Source organism: Micromys minutus (assembly GCF_963924665.1).
Source record: "Micromys minutus genome assembly, chromosome: 19".
In the NCBI taxonomy this organism is placed as follows: Eukaryota; Metazoa; Chordata; class Mammalia; order Rodentia; family Muridae; genus Micromys; species Micromys minutus.
In genome coordinates, this window is record NC_137954.1 from 22,126,261 (window position 1) to 22,146,114 (window position 19,854).

The 19,854-nt window shown below is 42.7% G+C and overlaps 1 protein-coding gene across 6 annotated transcripts in view; it reads right to left on the reverse strand.

Annotated features, from left to right (window-relative positions):
- Window positions 1-19,854, reverse strand: part of FN1 (fibronectin 1) — a 62,090-nt gene that overhangs the window by 27,620 nt on the left and 14,616 nt on the right. For all 6 annotated transcript variants that reach the window (XM_080933191.1, XM_080933189.1, XM_080933188.1 and 3 more), the window contains exons 12-24: window positions 19,072-19,215; window positions 14,556-14,677; window positions 12,069-12,246; window positions 11,704-11,880; window positions 10,833-10,961; window positions 10,423-10,512; window positions 9,535-9,729; window positions 8,419-8,691; window positions 6,536-6,802; window positions 5,057-5,151; window positions 3,488-3,656; window positions 2,642-2,728; window positions 777-968 (exon numbers count right to left, since the gene is read on the reverse strand). In XM_080933191.1, the coding sequence (XP_080789317.1) occupies window positions 777-968; window positions 2,642-2,728; window positions 3,488-3,656; window positions 5,057-5,151; window positions 6,536-6,802; window positions 8,419-8,691; window positions 9,535-9,729; window positions 10,423-10,512; window positions 10,833-10,961; window positions 11,704-11,880; window positions 12,069-12,246; window positions 14,556-14,677; window positions 19,072-19,215 (2,118 nt within the window). The remainder of the gene's footprint in view (window positions 1-776; window positions 969-2,641; window positions 2,729-3,487; window positions 3,657-5,056; window positions 5,152-6,535; window positions 6,803-8,418; window positions 8,692-9,534; window positions 9,730-10,422; window positions 10,513-10,832; window positions 10,962-11,703; window positions 11,881-12,068; window positions 12,247-14,555; window positions 14,678-19,071; window positions 19,216-19,854) is intronic.

Consider the following 19,854-nt stretch of genomic DNA (forward strand, 5'->3'; position numbering starts at 1 on the left):
ACAGTCAGGCCAAGGCCAGCCAGCACTGAGCACCGAGCCCATTCCACTGCCAACATTTTAATTCATGTAATTTAATTAGTATTCATAAATGCATAACAAAATACTTCAGAGGGTAAGAGAGTCTGACCAGCGTTTCCACTGTACTGAAGACTCGGCACAAACAATGAACCTATCCCCAGACAGGCCTTTGTGACGCTGTCTCTCAATTCAGAAGAAAGCAAGCCCAGGAGGCCTGGCCTTTCCATCTTTCCTTTCTGCCGTTTTCACCCCACTTCCAATTTTAAAAAGGATTTGAAGCTGTAAGATAAAGATTTGGATTGTCAACCAAGTGTGTTTCAGTGCTCACATATGGAGACAAAGACTGCTTTCCAGATAACCGTTGGAGGTGGATGTGGGTTGTAAAACCCGGGCACAAACGCCCCGATGGGATGCATTTACCACATTACTTTTTAGCCTGTCAGCACTGGCTACAGACACGCGACACTGTTTAGTAATCTTTCCATGTGAGCAAACAGTACAGAGTTAATGCCGTGGCTGCACTCATCAGGTACCCATGGCAACAGCATCCCCGGGAAGCACAGACAGTGAAGCAGAGGTAACAGGAAAGCCTTCATCCAAACAGTTGCTTTTTGGCTTTGTGGTTTTGGAGAGCGCACTGGGAGGTTGGCATTAAATCCCAACTGTATCTGACACACTCAGCTATCTGGGATTAAGATGCTAATCCCCACTACTACTCAAACAGCCACTCTGAGGATAACAGCTTATTTTTCTATTACCTGGGACAACGGTATCAGAGATAGGGGCACTTTCCTTGTCATCTTTGACAGTGTAAACACTGACATTGTACTCCAGGCCAGGATTCAGGTTTTCGAAAGTGCAGGAACTCTGATCGGCATGCACCACTTCTTCCAGAGAGGTGCCCTGCTGCCCGTTTGTGGGGGTAGTGGTTATTCTGTATCCGGTAATGTCTGGAGTAAATAGAGAGGAAGTTACCATACAGAGTGTTTATGACCCAGGGTCTATTAAACTGTATACCAATGATGGATCCATAGAGAACGCGGGACAAACGGGGAAGGCAATGACGTACCAACAATTTATGATGATTTATTTCATAATAACTAGACAATCCAAGAGTCTCCAGCACTTAGAAATGAAGGTTTGATTGCAATGGAAACGCTAGCTTAATCGTTCTATATTGAATCTATTGGGTGACCTTACACCTGTGTGAATGTGTTAACTACAAAATAAAATCACGGGACCTTTAACAAAAAATAAGGAAATCTTAGAGAATACGTGAGACTTTCCTGTCTACAAATTCCAGCCTCCTTTTACTATTTTATCCTGCTACTACTTGATCTGCAGGGAAGCGGAGGAAGATTCCACTGTTTTCTGAACGCTCTGAGATTGCTTTCCACCCAAACATTCTCCAAAGACTATAAAGGTTTGAACTATGGTGGGGTCAGATGGGAAACAAATATAGACGCTCATTCTCCAAAAAGATTGTTAATCCTAGAAGAATTCAGAGTTATGAAAATTGGGCAGTCAAGGTATTCAAGAAAGGGAGGCATCAATAAATAAACCTAGAAATGGCCAGAGCTCTGCAGGGCCAAGCTGGAAGAAGACACAATATTGACCCACTGAAAACAGGAATGGGGGTATATTCTGTCAGTGGGGACAAGGTGGACATTAACGTGTTATGTGCTAGGAAACCCAATGGGACGGGAAGTCAATAACGTTTCGGTCATTTCCTTTGCGACTGACCATTGAATGGGCAGGCCACTGAAACCAAAGATTAATGACCCAGCTGCCCAGAAGCAAAGAACTTGTCAGCTTCAAGTTTCAAACCCAGAGTAACTTATCTGGAAGCAATGTAGCTGTCACATTATACAACACATTGCCACACAGAAGGAAACATCACTCGATCTATTATGAAAGGGGATTAAAGGGAGTATTTTAAACTAGTTTTATTCTGGTGTGACTATAACCACAGACATTTATAGATAATTGCCTGACACATATGCCTGAGCAAAGGTAAGAACGGTGTAAGAAATTATTTCTACAAGTTACAGGCTTAAGATTTGGCTCGGTGGTAAGTTGTTGGCCACTTGAGGACCTGAACACATATCTGCTGAATCTGCATAAAACCCGACACCAGAGCACTTGTCTGAAATGCCAGTGTTGCTAGAAAGCATTGGGAAGACGGGAGAGTCCCCAGAAGCTGGAGTTACACACAGATGTGAGCTGCCACATGGGTGCTGGGAATTAAAGCCGGGTTCTCTGAAAAAGGCAGCTAGTGCTCTGAACTGCTGAGCCAGTCCCAGTTTGGGCACTTGTAATGAACTGAACAAAATCATGTTTCCGTCTGGTCCCTGTAATTATGTGCAAGATTTACCCCCCCACACCCCCCAACTCTCACAGCCTAGCATTTGATTGCTCTCTCTCCTGTGACTTAAGAAAATATGCAGATGTGTTTCCACGCAGTTCATGACCTCTCTTACTCTCCTGTATCACTCATGGAGAACTGAGTACTTGCCTTCTCCTTCTTCCCTGAATGGAATCACAAAATCTGTCTTGAGAAAGCATCATGTACACGCGCTCTCAGACCCACCACACACTCACTAGGGGTGCTCGGATTTCTTACCTGGGGTTGTGCTCCTCTCCCAGGAGACAGTGAGCACTCCGGTGTCAGGGTTTGCATCCAGGTGCAAGTTGGTTGGTGGAGACAGTGCTACACAGAAAAAAAAACTAAAAAGTTAAATTGAGACAAAACACTTGGCCAGCAAAATGTTTACGCCCTCTCTCTGGCCTTTTTTTCCTTTCTCCTTTTTGTTTTTTTTTTGTTTTTTTTTTTTTTTTAAAAAAAAAAAAAAAAAAAAAAAAAACCTTTCTTTATTCCTTCCCTCTAGGATTGGAAAAATATTCTAGAAAACACAGGCCACAGTAACACCCTGAGAGATGACTCATTAGGATTAATGCTATTATAATCCACTGCTGAAATAGTTTCATCTTGTCAGTTTGGAAGGTTTTTGATGTGGAAGGAACACTTCCAAGTTTGTGTGCCTGCTACACTACACCAAATTCTGAAGACTGCTCATCTAAGCGGGAGATGGGCTCTTCCTTTGTTCTGGGTCACAAGTAAACTGGGGTGCTAGTATTAGGATAATTAGAGGAATTGTTTCCTTTTTGAGACAGGCTTACTTACTGTGCAGCCCTGGTTGGCCTAGAACTCACTATGTAGACCAGGCTAGCCACAAACTCTCCAACTTCTGCCTCTCTGTGCTTCCCAAGTACTGGGATTAGAGGTGTGTATTATAAAACCCAGCTCTACCAGATGGGCCTCCAGTTTTTGGTGAGGCTGGCCTTGAACTCCTGATACTCGTTCTTAATACCCCAAGGACTAGGACTGATTGAAGGCACACACTCCCACACCTGGCTTTGCTCGGCTTTCCAAATAGTTCCAAGTTAAAAGAAGGAAAGTGTTTCTCACGTGTCACTACTCTGTTGACAATCGGTGCGTCTCTCTCCTGGCCATCTCTCAGGACTTGGATGGTGTATGTGTACTCCACGCCTGGAGTCAGTCCAGACACAACGATGCTTCCCGAGTCTGAAGTCACTTCTCGGGGTGCTTCCCCTCCCTGGCTTGGGCGTACACCCAGCTGGAAGGAGGAAAGCAGTCAACAGGAAGGATGCATATTCCAGAGCTCCCAAGGTGGTGTAGTTATACACTGTGAGAAGTCCTTTAAAAAATCCACACTGTGCATTTCTTGGGTGGGTAACAAGTTGAGGGCTCACTTTAGTTATTTTGCAATTAGCTAGAGGTATCTTCCTTTGGTACTAGGGTCTTTTAAGTTCTAGAGAGATGTCATTCTAACTGTTTGACAAAGAACTTTCTGGTACATACCAGCATTACCCAGGGAAGAAATGCCCTGGGCTGTCTTTTTAACAAGAGACTCATATTCAGTTAACTTACTAGTTATCACCAGCCACTTTGACATGTGGAAATGAAAAACACGTGCCCGAGAAGACGTGTGTTCCTAACTACAAAAGCCTAGGTAATATTATCAAACAGCACTCAACTGCAGAGAAACCCTTCATATTCTCTGTGGCTTTTAAAGACCTAAATGACATTATTAAGGGAAACTAAAGAAGGTGCATTGGCAGTTTACAAAAAGGAACCGTCAGTGTCTTAGCAGCTGCTCATCAACGAGGCTATTTCTATACTAAAAAGCAGAGTGACCCTCGTCTGTCCCTTTTTTCTTTCTTTTAAACAATCAGGCTTTGATTTCCAGACATAATAAGTTTCTCTTTTTTCATCCTTTGGATGCCAAAGGATGGGAGTCTTTATAAACATATTCATTCGTATCCATCACTTTCCCAATACCATTACTTTAAAGAACATGACTCCGGATATCTAAAGCGAGGACCTCAATTTTAACTTCTATTAAGAAATTCACCCACAGGGCTTTGAAACAAGTGGAGATGAAACTGATTGGATAGAAATGTGATTTTTAAGTGACTCCCGGTTTAATTGGCCTTCCCAAATTGGTTTCCGTGAGTGACTCGACATCTATTTAGAGCGACACATCAAATGAAGTTTTGTTATATTTTTATATCAAAACGGAGTTCCCTGGGGGAAAGGACAGGAAACAGAACAAACATGACGGTTCCACGCTAATGGTTTTTCTTCCTTTGCAACACAGAGAAAGCCTCAGTGTAGGCTTTGCTCTGGGAAGGTCCCAGGGTACAAGCATAGGGCTTTAAAAAATCCGGGTCTGGGGCTGGAGAGATGACTCAGTGGTTAAGAGCCCTGACTCTTCCAGAGCCCTGACTCTTCCAGAGATCCTGAGTTCAATTCCCAGCAACCACATGGTGGCTCACAACCATCTGTAATGGGATCCGGTGCCCTCTTCTGGTGTGTCTGAGGACAGTTACGATTTACTCATAAATGAAATAAATCTTTTTCAGAAAACAAAAACAGAAAAACCCAGGTCTAAAGCGTGGCAGAAACGGGAAGGCACCTCTGGGCTGTATCATGAGATGTGTAGTGCAGACTCACCTTGAAGCCAATCCTTGGGGCGGGAGTCCAGGTGATCACGATTGTGGTCTCTGTCACCTCAGTGTTGTAAGGAGGAATGGAGCGCTGAGGCTGCACTGCAAAGGAAACACCATGAGGCTCAACATTAGGCCCACAGGTGTTGGCCGGGACTGTAAATTAACACGCTTTTTAAACAGAGCCTTGCTCTAACCACCGAGCAGACAGAGAATGTAGCCCAGGTTCATTCCTCGGCTGAGAAGCTGAACATCACTGCTTCTTCCTCAAGTCACCCAGAACCTGGTGAGAGCCAGGGAACGGGGTGAATGGGGTGAGGTGGTGGTTTAGCAGGTTCATCTTCAGGCCCGGGGCAGAGATCTGTCACTCACAAAGGAACAGAAAGAGGCTAGCTGACCTCAATGACAACCCCTTTCGATTTCTTGGGTTTTGGGGGATCTTATCATCAGCTTCATAGATCCAACCCTCAAACCTGTGGTTGATTGTTCAGAACAGTAACATTACAGACGAGTAGTAAGTACCCTAACCACTGGACACAACAGAAGTATGCTTGGGATGCTAGTATTCTGACAGCACCATCATTTCTTTTACTGAAAATTCTAATTTTTTAACAGACAGGAGATAGTGTCCAGCAGTTAGGACCAAATACTGCTCCGGAAATCCAGAGCACTCCCTTTTTACACCTCGGCATTTTCTATTGCTTGAACCAAGCAGCTAAATCTTGCCCCATGTTTGAGACAATATTCTCTTGCCTAGGCAAACCATTACAGAAAAATCACCAGGCCACAACCCTACAAACTGTTGTCAAACAAAGGATGTGCCTGTCCGCATGAATTACGGGTTCTGGCAGGGCTTGTTAGGTAAGGAACAACCTGGCTGTTGAGAAATGACATATGCCCTCAATACCGGAGCAGGCTGGATTCCTCCCCCCTAAAAATAGCTTATTCCGTCCACTTTGCTCATAGCTGCTCTTAAGAATGTAGCATGAGATGTAAAAGTCAGAAAAGTGGTTTCCAAACTTTAGATTTATGCTGCGGAAATGGAAGTTCACAGGCCTGCTGGTGTTGACCCCTCCCCCAGACTACTTGGGGTTCAAATGGCTTTGCGGAACTCCTTGCTTGTGCAGGTTTATCTAAACCTGAGCTGAGGTGAGCTGTTTTTGTTTACCATTTGTCCTTCAGTCACCTACCCTAAAGTTTTTGGAAACTATACTTCCAGCAATGCAATGCTCCGGTATGTTAATTAACCGTCCACAAGTACAGCTTTACTATCACATGCAGAAGCCGAGAGCAAAAGGTTGTGTGCATGGAAAGCTCCTAAGCTGACTTACTTAAAGGACTTCTATTTAAAAAAAAATGGGTTTTGCAAGAAAAACAAAGATACTAACGCTACAAGAGTGGGTCTTAGACAGGACAGGCTGCTATTCAGTAGAATAACTGAGAACATGTAGTTTCACTGTAGAAAGGCATTTAAACTTTAGCTTACGGGTGGTAAAGACTCCGGTGGCTTTGGGACTCTGCTGGTTGCCCTTCACAGCCTGCAAAGTCACAGTGTACTCAGAGCCAGGCTGAAGATTTCTCAGGGGATACTTGGAGGCCGAGGGTCCCACATTGTACTGCTTCGGCTGGCCCCCTCGGGTCAGGCCCACGGTCAGTCGGTAGCCTGCTATCCGGGCTCGAGGTGGAGTCCAAGTTACCAAAACTGTTCTGTCGGTTTCGTTGACAAACTGGAGGTTAGTGGGAGCGTCGAGTTCTGGAAAGAGTAAGATGGACAAGTGTCAGGAAACCATGCTGAGATCCTTAGGCTTGATTAGCTTTCATTCCTCAAGGTTGGAACTCAAGTCGGAGGAAATCCCTGGAAACTGTGAGACTTTGGGAGTCTGGGGATGATGTAGAATTTTGCCAAAACTTTGTCAGTTATGAGAATTCATTGACCTTTTCCCCTTGTCTGTCATCTTTTGGAAAGACTAATTTTCCCAGCAGAGATTTACCCACCACCCTTGGAAATTATAGTTACATTGTAATGATAGTATTGGTTTTTGTTTTTCCTAAAGCAAAACAAACATTTCACAAACCCCACAATTTGCTTTGGGCCAAAAAGGTTAAGGGAGGAGGTTAATCCATCAGACCTAGGGCAAGAAAAGCTTGGTAGGTACTGCAGACAATATGTTAACACATGTGCTAGTTGACTGACTTGTCCTTTGCTAAGGAAATAAAAGCTACCTCACATGGATCTAATTATAATAATTAAAACAGATCCTTAGAACTCCAGTCCCATGGGGTATCAGAAAGAATCACATAGATTACCACTTTCTTTCTAAGGATGATAACTGGGTTTCCCATAGGAAGTGAAAACATCTTTGATCAAAAGAACCTTCCAGAGATGGTCCAATAGAGAGCATGAACTTTGGAATCCAAACCACTGTCCCTTCCTCAGGGAAGACCAGGTTTCTTCCCATGTCCAACAGAAGTGACATTTTCCTTTGCATATTTCTGCCAATGACTTAAGAGCCAATCAGGTTCTGCTGATAAAGAACTGAATAGATACCTTGCTGTCCAGTGTCACTAAATGTTTAATAATGTTTATTATTTATTAAGTTATTAACTCACTATGTGGTGCTAGAGAAAGAACACAGGGCCTCACACAGGCCAGGTATACATTCTTCCACTGAGTGAGTTACATGCCCTGCTGCCTGGCAACTGCTAGTCTCAAATTCTACTATAAAAGTATTAAGAGAATACACCCTAACCTTGCTATATAAATATGTCTAACTACAGATATTTTTCTTAAAAATGCCCTTAAGGCCTAGAGAGATGGCTCAGTGGTTAAGGGCACTGACTGCTCTTCCAGAGGTCCTGAGTTTAATTCCCAGCAACCACATGGTGGCTCACAACCATCTGTAATAAGATGCTCTCTTCTGAAGGGTCTGAAGACAACTACAGTGTACTCACATATAAATAAAATGAATAAATCTTTAAAAAATGCCCTTATAGTGGTACAGTGCTTTTGATTCCCAGCTCAAAGAAGGGAAGAAAAAAAAAGGAAGGGAAGGAAGGAAGGAGGAAGAGAAGAGAGGGAGGAAGGAAGGAAAAAGGAGGGAGGGGAAGAAGAAGACAGAAACACCGAAATTGCATCTCCATGTCTGTTGGCAAAGGAAACTCTCTTAACTGCTCTGCTTCATACATTCCAGTGGTGGGCATGTTAGAAATGACATGCATGTTAGAAGCATGTACTTTAGAGTTAGCATTCTCAGAACCCTAGTTTTGCTCCGCCTCCAACATTCTAGTCAAGTGGGTGTTTCCTTGCTGCTAAGCCGGGAACCTGGTTGAGCTAAGGGTACAGAGCTTGGAGGCAGGCGCAGGACTTACTGGTAGCCTGTTGTGCTGTCAGAGGACTGCTTTCTCTGCCCTGATGCACAGCATAGACTTTAAAGAGGTACAGGACCCCAGGAGACAGCCCGGTGATCTCAGCAAAGGTGTTCCTATTGACAGGCAGCCTCTGCCCGTGTTCCCCAGGCAGGTGGACAGGCAGGACATCCACACGGTATCCAGTCACCGTCCGATCAGGAGGTGTCCACATGATGGTAACTTTCACGTCCGTCACTTCCACAAACTGCAGGTCCTTTGGTGGGGGAACATCATCTAGCAGATAAGAAAAATGAGTCATTCACAAATCCCACGGGAAGGTTGATGCTGAAGGTTAGCTCCCTGAACAATTCTGGCATTTCTAAGACCCACTCATTCTAGGCCAATACTGAGTTTTGCCTCTTAATCAAAAAATAGATATGTGTGTGTGTGTGTGTGTGTGTGTGTGTGTGTGTGTGTGTGTGTGTAGATATTCAAGGTTAGTCAAACTGATACTGTAATCTTTATTTAGTATCTATAGATAGGCATTGATTTATAAAGATAAAACCAAGAAGTTAAAATAATACCCCAAAATACATTCTTTCACTTTACAAAAAAACTGTGGTATCTGTTTAATTGATGGGACTCATTTGATGGGACTTAAGAGAACATATTAAGTAATTCTTAACATTCCAGAAAAAAGAAGGATGAGATGTTGAGGTTTTAACCAGAAAACCCAATAGCCATCTTTGATAAGTTCCTTCTCAGTGCTGACATTTTAGCAGTTAAGTTAATAGTTCTCATCCTGTGAGTTTTGACTCCTTTAGGGGTCAAGTGACCCTTTCAGAGGGGTCATCAGAAACACAGATATTTACATTATGATTCACAACAGTAGCAAAATTATGGTTATAAATTATGGCATGAATGTTATTGGTTTGGGTGATGGGAACATAGAAAGACCAAAACAGCTCACTCTCAGGGACCTGTCATTTATGTAATTTCTACCTCAGTCCTCCCTGGAGGCTACAGGAACGACTAGAGTCAACCCATGTAGGCTTTATCTTCCCCTGGAAGGCTAGAGCTGCTCACTGGTCTAGTCCTAAGAGATCAGACACAGGGCATGGGTTGTTTTCAAGTTACCAGATCGTGGGATGCCAGTAGTCTCCTGCTGGATGAAAACGGGTGTGCTCTCCTGGTTTTCTTCCACAGCATAGATAGTGATGTTGTACTGAACACCGGGCTGCAGGTCACTGAGGGTGACAGAGTTGGCCGTCTCGGGAAGGTTGAGTTCTGTGCTACTGCCTTCTACTGAAGGTGAATAGACAATTCTGTACCCTGCAGGTTTTGAAGGAAAAGTGTTTAGACACATGGTCGTCTGAAGCAGAGGCTAGACAAATGATAACTCTCCTTTCTAATGACCTCTGCATCTTGTTTGACTGTTAAGAATCAGCAAGACTCTTTCTGGGCCTTTCAGTGTTACCATTGCCTCTGATAATGTCTGGGTGGCACAGAGATAAGAACAGAGATAGAAATCCTTTAATAAGAAAATAGCATCCTGAAACACAAAGGCCCTTAATAAATGTCAGTAAGTGAAACCATGAAGTAAGTTAATCATAGAAAGCTGCTTTCTCTTCTTCTGGGAGCTGAGGAGCTGGCCTGAGCACTATCAGCACCTTTGGGAACTCCACTCATGAAGCTTGAGTGGCAACTCCGCTACCTCTTGAGCAGCGAGCAGCAGGTCTGCAGAAATAATCCACCCCTGCAGCCTTGCAATGCCTGCTGCAGTGGACCACAGGGCTGGCTTCATAGGCTGCATAAGCATTTATCAGGGATGGGGGTGTGTAAGCAGACTTGAAGGAAATAATTCAAAGATGAAGAAGCCCTGGAAGAGTTCACACACACACACACACACACACACACACACACACACACACACACACACAAATAGGAGATTTAAGGTGATACCAGTGTAGTCAGAATTTTTCTCTTTCCACATCTATATATCAAAACATAGAAGCCAGAGATGACCTGTGATAGGTGCCTGGGGTCTACTCCATCGGACCACAATGGAAGTGTCATCAACCTGGTCCACAGTAGGGTCTGGAGGAGCATCAGGTGCTAAAAGAAAAAGAAATGAAGTCGGTCAGTGTTGTCCATGCTTTATAAGAGTCTTTAAAGATTTGTTTTCTAAAACAGTGTTCCTTAATCCACACTAGCCTAGAACTCTAACCTCAGCATCCCAAAGCCTTATGTAGGTACAATGTATGTGTGTGTCAGATGTATGATACAGTGTGTGTGTGTGTGTGTGTGTGTGTGTGTGTGTGTGGCATGTATGATATAGTGTGTGTGTGTCATTTATGATACAATGTATGTGTGTCCTATCACCCACCATACCCCACACCAAAAGTTTCTTTCAACATGGTTTGGTGCACACATACCTGTAGTCTGTGATGTAGACAGGATCAAGCTTTGCTTTCCCTCTTCAGATATCTGATAGACATTGACAATGTACTTTCTGCCTGGGAGCAGGTCAGGGATGTTCACAGAAGTGGCTGTGCTTGGGAGATCTGTGAAGTACAGGGGGAAGGTTAGTGTCCGGAGCAAACCAATCTTCCATGTTTGCAAAGAACACCGTATTCATAGGGCGAGAAAGTCTAGGAGGAATGTTCTAGTGAATAGCTTGCAATTTCCAATGTAAATCCTTTCATTTTCCACTTTCCCCCTGAAGATGTATAATTTTTAATAACCTTCCTCTGATTTTTTTTTTAAACTGTCATTAGAAATCAGAGTAGAAACCATGGTGAAGGATGACAGAGTAGGGGTTGGAAGGATATTCATTTTTATGATCTGGGTCCTGTTCACACAAGTATGTGCAGTGTCCTTTCATTATTACATTTATTTGAAAGGGTACACATGTTGGGGGGTGGTCAGAGGAGGCCAAACAACTTCTCATCTCCTTCCACCCGGGTTTTGAACTTGGATTGTAAGGCTTAGGAGCCTTTACTCACTGAGCCGCCTCGCTAGCATCAGCAAACATTTTTAAAGACCCTTAATCACTGGGCTATTTTAAAAGTACACAAGAAGGTAACTATGAACCCCCAAAGAATAACATTGTCAGCCACAGGCCTCATACAACACCAGAGACCAGAAAGGGGCTCGGGGAATCCCAACCGGGTCAGACAGGATTCGACCCTCCCTTAGCTTTGATGGAAGGGAGTGTCTTCAGCCTGGAACTGTGGAGGAATTCCAGAACCCAAATTCTCACAAGCATCTATTAACCCACGCAGAGCAGCCACACATGCTTCTCACCAAGGTACTGAGGCTCATCTCCCTCTTCGCTTAGCTCATACTCCACCCGGAATCCCGACACGGTGTCGGAAGCTGAGACCCACGAGACCACAAAGCTGCTGGCTGTGATTTCAGTTACAGATTCGGAAGTGGCCACAACGGGAGAAAAGGGCGCAGTCTCTCCGGTCACAGTGTTGCCTAGAGAAAGGGGAGGGAACGAGAGCCGTTGAATGTCTGGAAGACTCAGGCTCTCGGTATGCAGAGGACGGTAAAGGAAAGATGCAGGTGCCATTCACGAAAAGAAGCAGCGAAGGACAGAATCTTCTCTGGGAAACCCACGTCTGAGCAATGCAGGAACAGCCCCAAAAGTGCTGCTGGATACGTACTGGTCACGGGTGTGCTGGCGCTGGTGGTGAAGTCAAAGCGTGTCACTTCTTGGTGCCCGTACTGTTGTATGCTGATGAGTTGTCCCTCATAGATCACACCCGGGGTCAGGCCTTTGATGGTATAGGAGTTAAGGTGGCCTGGAATGGTAGCTTCCTTCCAGCGACCCACAGAGGTTTTCTAAAAATGTAAAAGGAAAACGAGGTGTTTAGTAATCTTCAAAGAATTGAGAATCAGATTCTCTTAAGGCTCCATTTTGGAAGAAAAATGGTGGAAAACCTGGTTCAGAACGGGGCCTCTACTGCTTGTTGGTTTTAATTAATTACTAATCCGAGTAGTTTATCAAGTACTCAGGGCTGTTTTGCTTGTTTCATCCCCTAATCTCCATCTTCCTGCCGGAAGTGCACAGCAACACTGTTGGCATATTGTAGGCGGAGAAACAGTTAATGTTCCCAAAGTTACGCAGCTGAGGTGCTAAGTACCTTCCCTATGGCCACATTTTGAATAATTTAATACCAGCATCCCCAATTCTGCCTCTCAACTTTTCTGGTAAACAGAGACACGTTTCTCTCTGAAGTGAGAAAAGGCTTCAGATTTTATCTTTCAACTTGGTGGGATACATTTCAAGTTTCTTGCCTGCAAGACACTGGAAAGCATAATATTGCCTTGACTCAGATCCTGGGGCCATCACAAACAAGGTTCAACTTGTCTGGTAGTGTGACTCATCCTTGGAAATGAACAACCCATCAAGAGTGGTTGGCCAACTTTGGGAAAGACTGCAGAAGAATATATTTCGGTTTGTTTAATCTTTTCCCTCCAGTTTACATTTTTATATCCTGTCCAACTTCATTAATATGTCATGGGCCGCAAAACTCATTGCAATAGATTGTGTGGAAAAGAAACACCCAGACTTCAAACAAGACATCCTTTTAAGTGTAAATATTCTAAAGCGGTTTAAATATCAAATACATGTTTAATGCCCAGTGATTTTCTTAAACTGTTATCTAACCAAGTTTGTACATACTTCAAATGTTCTACGGTCAGTTTATATTTGAGATAAATGAGAGTGATCCAAGCAAGTGCTCTTTAAACTTCAGTTTTAGCTCAAATATGCTGAAAAAAAAATTGAAGTTAGCCATCATGTTAGCTTAAAAATTAGCAATATTGTTATATGATTTAAGATGTCTTGACCATCAGAAGAAGATGAGAATATAAACTCTCAGATGGCCTACATTTAGAAAAACAAAACAACTGAGATTATTTTTAAAATATAAAAGAACCGTGGGTGTGGCTCGGTTGAAGAGCTCTTGCCAAATGGGACCAAAGGCCTAAATTCATTCCCTAGCCTCACATACCAAGGGGGAGATGAACTGTGCTTGTGAAGCACAAAGCAGATCAACTTCAGATATCTAAGAATATGAAGCCAGTTTTGGCCTAATGAGACATCATCTCAAAACGAACACAACAAAACCAAAGCCAAAATGAATGTGAAGAATTTAATCAGATGTGAAGATGCCTCGATTCAATGTGTATTTCAAGTACCTATCTGTAAATGTCCCATTCGTAGTGGCTTTGCAAAAACACTTCCTTAAGTTCAAAGTCAGTGAAAAACGGTGATAAAATGAAAAGATGAGGTGAGACAGAATCTACTGAAGGGAGAAGACATCACCGATGGTTGACATCGCCAGATGTTAATTAAGTTGGTAGCTGACTACTCAGGACTTCGGACAACATGGCAGTACTGACGAAAGAGAGACCGAAACAGAACGGAGTTCCCCAAAGAGTTTAAGTGTGAGTTAACGCCCTAAGTCAACAGGTTCTTGTAGTCTTGGATTTAGTAATAAGTCCAGTTGGGTAGATTTGATTTTAAAAAGTACATTTTTCTCCTTTCTGAAATAGTGGTTTTCAAATTATGTCATGAACTTTGAAGATAGAAGAGGACAGGTCTGAGAAGGGACAAGACAAAGTTTAATAGTCTAATATAGCAGCCCCTTTGCCATGGTTTCAGCATCTGGATGGTTAGAGAACACTAGGGTTTGGTTCCTTTCAGAAACCAACTATACTCTCTTCCCCACTCATTCCCTTCTGTCTAAACTTGAGAGGAAGAAAGGACAGCTGAGTTAAGTCAAAAGAATAATGTCCGTCTAGCTGCTTTTAAATTATGGAAATAACTTGAAAATGCTATTATAATTTTAATGGCATTGCAAAGCATACTAAAAGTTCAATTTCTTTCCACGTTGGATGAGAATAGTTGTAAGCATTATGGCTTCTAAGATCTTCCTAAGGCAAAGGCCTAATTTAATTTCCTCTACATGTCAAAACAAAACAAAACAAAAAAACAAAACCAACCAACCCACCTAAAATATAAATGCTATCTGACATGGAATCAGATCTGTTGACTCAAAAGCAGAAGCTAACCCACAGGACAGCACTTCCTAATCCAGTAAGGTCAGGGGGTCAGAGTCCAAAGCTGCTGAGCTAATACTCACAGGTCTCCATCTGAGAATGTACTTGGTGATGTGTGAAGGCTCCGGGGCATTCCACTGGATGGGGTGGGAATTGGGCTGGCTGGGGGTCTCCGTGATAATTACTTGAACAGGTCCAGTTGTGCCTGAAGATGAAAACATGCCATTTCGTTAGCTTGTGAATTTTTAAAGCTTTGTTAAATAAACAGGGATGTCCATCCTTAAAAGACTTTTTTTTGCTTCTCAGGAAATAGGGGCATAATAAAAATGATTGAGTCCAGTTAAACCTTCTATATATTGACAGAAGGAGGAGGAGATGATACCTGGTAATTATTGCCCTTCTCATAAGAAATGCAATTAGAATTCTTTTTCTAGTAAATAAGGCAGAAACCACTCCCGTGTCTCATAGCTTGCTTTCTTCTCTGGCTTTCAAAGTAAAACCTGAGACAACTGTGAAATTTCCACGCAGACCTCATGTACTAACTACATTCAGGCTCTTCTAAGACAAACTGTGAGTCCTGGAGGTTTCCAGCACTGAGGAATCTGCTCAGAAGGAAGCAATGCCCAAGGCCTAAATGGGGCTGATTCTAAATGGGGCTGAATCCTGGACAAACAGACAAAGGTAATAATTAAAACCCAAGGTTCATTTCCCCATCAGACTAAACCTTCTCTCCTTTGGGGGGAAAAACATATACTCTGAAAACCACTGTGGGTCAAATTGTTCAAAAACATTTTTTAAAGCAAGTGAAATGACATTTGGAAGCATATATTGAAAATTCAGTACTTTCAGATCTTGATATGACTGTTAGTAACAAAATTTAGGACAGATTCAGTTCTTTTCCTTGGAAAAAGAAAAAAGCATTTAATGCTACAAGGTGAAATGGGCACGATTCTCAGCTTTACATCCTAAGGGATGTCCCACACAGGTTGATTGTTTGGTCAATTAACACAAGTCATTTGCATAGTCCCTGGAACCGCTCCTTCCATAGATAAAGAACCTCACAAATACAAACACAATAAAAAAGATTTTTGTGAACACTATTTAGATATAAGGATTATAGAAAATATAATTTTATATATATATTATATATATATATAGAAATTGTATGTAAAAGTTTACATAAAAAATATAAATCAGTAAAAACAGACATCCGTCCTTACGTTATTGGTGAGAATCTACATAAGGTTGTTAAGTACTGAACTCTCAGGTAGAGAGACATTTCACACACATCTTATTTGCTGAGTCGGGAAAACTTGTGATGATTAAATCTCCTGGATGAGTCTATTAAGAGAATACGAGTGGCTTTTACTGTCGGCCCATTCATCACACCCTGTGTTCACAGGATGGTGGAAGAAGATGGGAAAGGGAGGGAGACAAAGATGGCCGCAACAGTCAACGCAAGCAAATCAGAGCTACAGACGTTTCCTTTCTCAGCCTTTCAGAGCAGGTCTGAAACTCTTTTACTTTTCATTTAAATTTCATTCTTAAAATGCCTACATGAGAGTCTACGAGTAGGGGTGCCAGCAGAGGACAGAGGCGTGGGACCTCCTGGTTCGGCGAGTGAGCTGCCTAACGGGAGAGATGAGAGTTAAAGACATGAAGACTATGAACTCTGAACCTCCGAGCTCTCAGCTCTCCAGGTCCCTAAAATAATGACACAGCCCACCTTCCAGGGACTGCCCTAAATGACGAAGGGGATTTAGAGCATTTCTGTGTAGGAAAGGAAAAGTAAAAAGAAAAGAAAGAAAGAAGGAAACCCTCATGTGTTTTCTAGGTCAGTTAAAGTCCAGCTCTTCCACTACCCTCTACACTACCACATGAGCTAAAGGCTAGCCCTCATGTATGCTATTTAATTTGAAATGTGTTTTATAATCCTTTTGCTGCTGGTTACTCTTTAGGATCCCAACCCCACCCCCATGGACCTTTTAAACTTCTAGTAGCAATTCCCAGTGTGGGATCTTCACTTGTAGGATGACACTCTTTCAAAATCAGTTGAAAATAAGGTCAGAACGAGTGGTTTCCAATAACGGTGACCACGGAGAAGTTAAACATTCATGATCTTTTTTTTTTTTTTTTTTTTTTTTTTTGGCTCGCACAGTTCTTTCTCTACTCAATTTGCTGAGAGCTGTGCTCTCCTGGTTGCTTATTGACAAACCGAATTCCTGTTATCTTTTGTTAGTTTGAACAGTTCTACCAACTCGGTAGGAAGAACAAACAGGACAAGGCTCAGTTACAGTCCTTCAGCCATCTTTGGATTCTCGTGGGAGCCTTACAGGCTAGGCATGAGCCCGTGAGCAAAGTCGCCAAAGAGATAAACACCGAGCGGAATCTGGGATCAAGCACTCATCTGCTTGCCTGAAATCTGTGTCCAATGGGCTTGTGACATTGCCCTTTTTTAGAGACAGGGAACAAAGTCGACTAGCTGACTCTTTCCTATCCAGCAGGTCTACCCCCAATGCTTGCAGCAAGACTATGTGGGTAGGCTTTTTTGAAAAGAAAAAGAAAAGGTCTCAAGAGAAACCAAATTTCAAAAAACTGCCCTGCTAAGACTGACTGAACACAAAAATAAACTACTCTTGGCTTGTATCATTGAAAAATCCAGCCCTCCCTAGTATGCATTTTCTGAATTTATGGCATATTTGTCATCAGATTTTAAACTGATTACAACTGTATTAAATTGGTCAGGTGTAATATGCACATCTGTAATCCCAGCCTTTTGGAAACAAGAGACGGGAAGGATGATCAGAAGTTCAAGGACATCACTGCTACATAGTAACTTTGAGGCCACCCAGGGCTAGATGAGACTCTCAAAAAGCAAAACAACGTTACTGTATCAAATGACTCATTCTTAAACCTAAGGCCACCAAGAAACACATGTTAAGAGACAGGCTGCTCTGAGCCACACACCCGTGGAAGCAGTGACCTATCCTACCCTGACAATGTCTAAGGGCTGAGCAGAAGAAGATGCTCCCCAGCACATAAAAAGTGGGCATATATATTCCGGATATGGGAACGTGTACCTCTAATCCCAGCACTTGGGAGGCAAGGCAGGTGGATCTCCGTGAGTTTGAGGCCAGCCTGGTCAGAGTGAGTCCAAGATGGCCAGAGCTACAGGGTAGGGCTGGAAGCAGTTTTAAAGGTGATTAGCTAGTCTCCCCTTGGACAGAGGAGAAACAGGAGACGCTAATGGGTGTCTCATTCACAGCACTGTCAGCGAGGACTCCAAGCTTGCTCACAATGCTCACAATGCCTTTGGATCTCGGACCTCACTCTGGGACTCTCTTACACAGGTTGATTTAATCTTAACACTTATGGAGTTCATTTATTATTCTAATAATTTTCATGGCTTTCAGGTTATCCACTCCCCTCACCTCGGAATCTTTTTGTTTCTGAATACTGGCTGTGTTTCATGTCTAAAATTTGGGCCAGTAAGATGGCTCAGTGTAAGGTGCTTGCCAAACATGAGCCTGTAGACCTGAGTCTCATCCCCATATAAAGAAACGTGTGTGAAGAAAGAACTTCAAAGTCACTCTGATCTTCCCTGTGTGCCATGGCTCAGTGCCCTTTCCACACACATACAGAGAATTTCAAATAAATAAAGAAATCATTAACGGAAACCTAGGAGACTACTGAAATGGCGATCATAATTCAACATGTGTCATTACAGCCATTCAACGAATTTTAAATGTTTTCCCCCAAGTGAATTAACGCCTACAGCCAGGCAAGATGTCTATGCAGAAGATCAAACTAAACAAACAAACAAAACAAGGAAAACGTAGCAAAACTGAATGCTCCAGAATATTTACTGTGGTCTAGTGCACTTGACCAAGATTCTTGGCTCCAGGTTTTCTTCCCTGTTCCATCTCATTGAACAAATGGAATTGTCCCGAGCTGTACAACAAAGCAGGTTTTGTACTTTGTCTACCTGACTTCTCTTTAAGAAACGGAATGCAAGGGATGAAGAGGTGGCTCAGTGGTTAAGAGCACAGACCGCTCTTCCAGAGGTCCTGAGTTCAATTCCCAGCAACCTCATGGTGACTCACAACTATCCGTAATAGTGAGTCTGACGCCCTCTTCTGGTGTGTCTGAAAACAACTACAGTGTGCTCATATAATAAATAAATAAATCTTTAAATAAATAAAAAAGAAACAGAATGTAAAACTTCTTTTACTTGCAATTAGAGTCATTTTATGGTTTCTAGTTGGACACACACACACACACACACACACACACACACACACACTTGATTGAGATAAAATGAACTGAAAAAAAAACACTCACAACTGAGATAAAATGAACCTGAATATTTTCACCTAAAGAAATGCCCAGGCAGTAAAAAATGCAAAACTGTAGCCTGAACTTTTTCATAGCCTATGGTGATTTTTACCCAAAGGGTGAAGAAAACCAATCTAAGTCAAAACTGTAGTTAACTACCGAACAGTGATGTGAAAAGGCATGGGGCAGAGCAAAGCCCCCTTTGGGTTTCCAAACAGCAGCACAGACTGGCATCCTCGGTCGACTCATCTCGGAGACGCTTACCTGGGTAGGTCTGCAGAGGCTGGCAGTGCCATTCCCCAATGCCACGGCCATAGCAGTAACACTGGTACCGGACACCATGCACAAACTTCTCCCAGGAGTCACCAATCTGGTAAAATGTCCGGGTCTCTGAATCCTGGCACTGGTCTAGAACATACACAAAGAAAAGAGTAAAACAGCCTCAAACACATTGTAGTGTGATACACTGTATTCTTAGAATGTGAATTAAAAATCCCAATTCTTACAAATACAAAGTAATAGTTTGTATGTGTTTGCGTGTGATGCTGCATATGTGTGTGTGATATGTGCACATGTGTGTGAAGCCATTTTCCAATCCCTAAAGTAATATTTTGTTCAAATTATTTACCTTATGAAAAAATTTGTAGTAGAAAGCAAAATATACCTATTGGGAAGGACATTTAGCATCCTAAAAAGGAAGCATTGCTAACTTGAAAGACTGTAAAGATGAAATTTTCAGTACATAGCTAAAATCTGAAAATAGAAAGCTAGATACCAATGAAAACTTTTAAAACTGGACATCAGAGTAACTGACTTGCCATCTGTAAAGCCAAGAAAGCCCTTTGCCAGGATTTCATTTTGTATACGTCCTCGGAATTCAGGAGGCAGCTAACCCTGAAGCAGGCTCGCTGAGCAAGCCCCTGGGGTCTCTCGGCTTTACAATCTCAGGCCAAACAAACGGCTGGCAGTCTGTCATCTTCTGTAAAAGGATATGAACTCTGATTATCTTAAACTTTGGATTTGGGGAGTAGGGCTCTTTTTAATGTT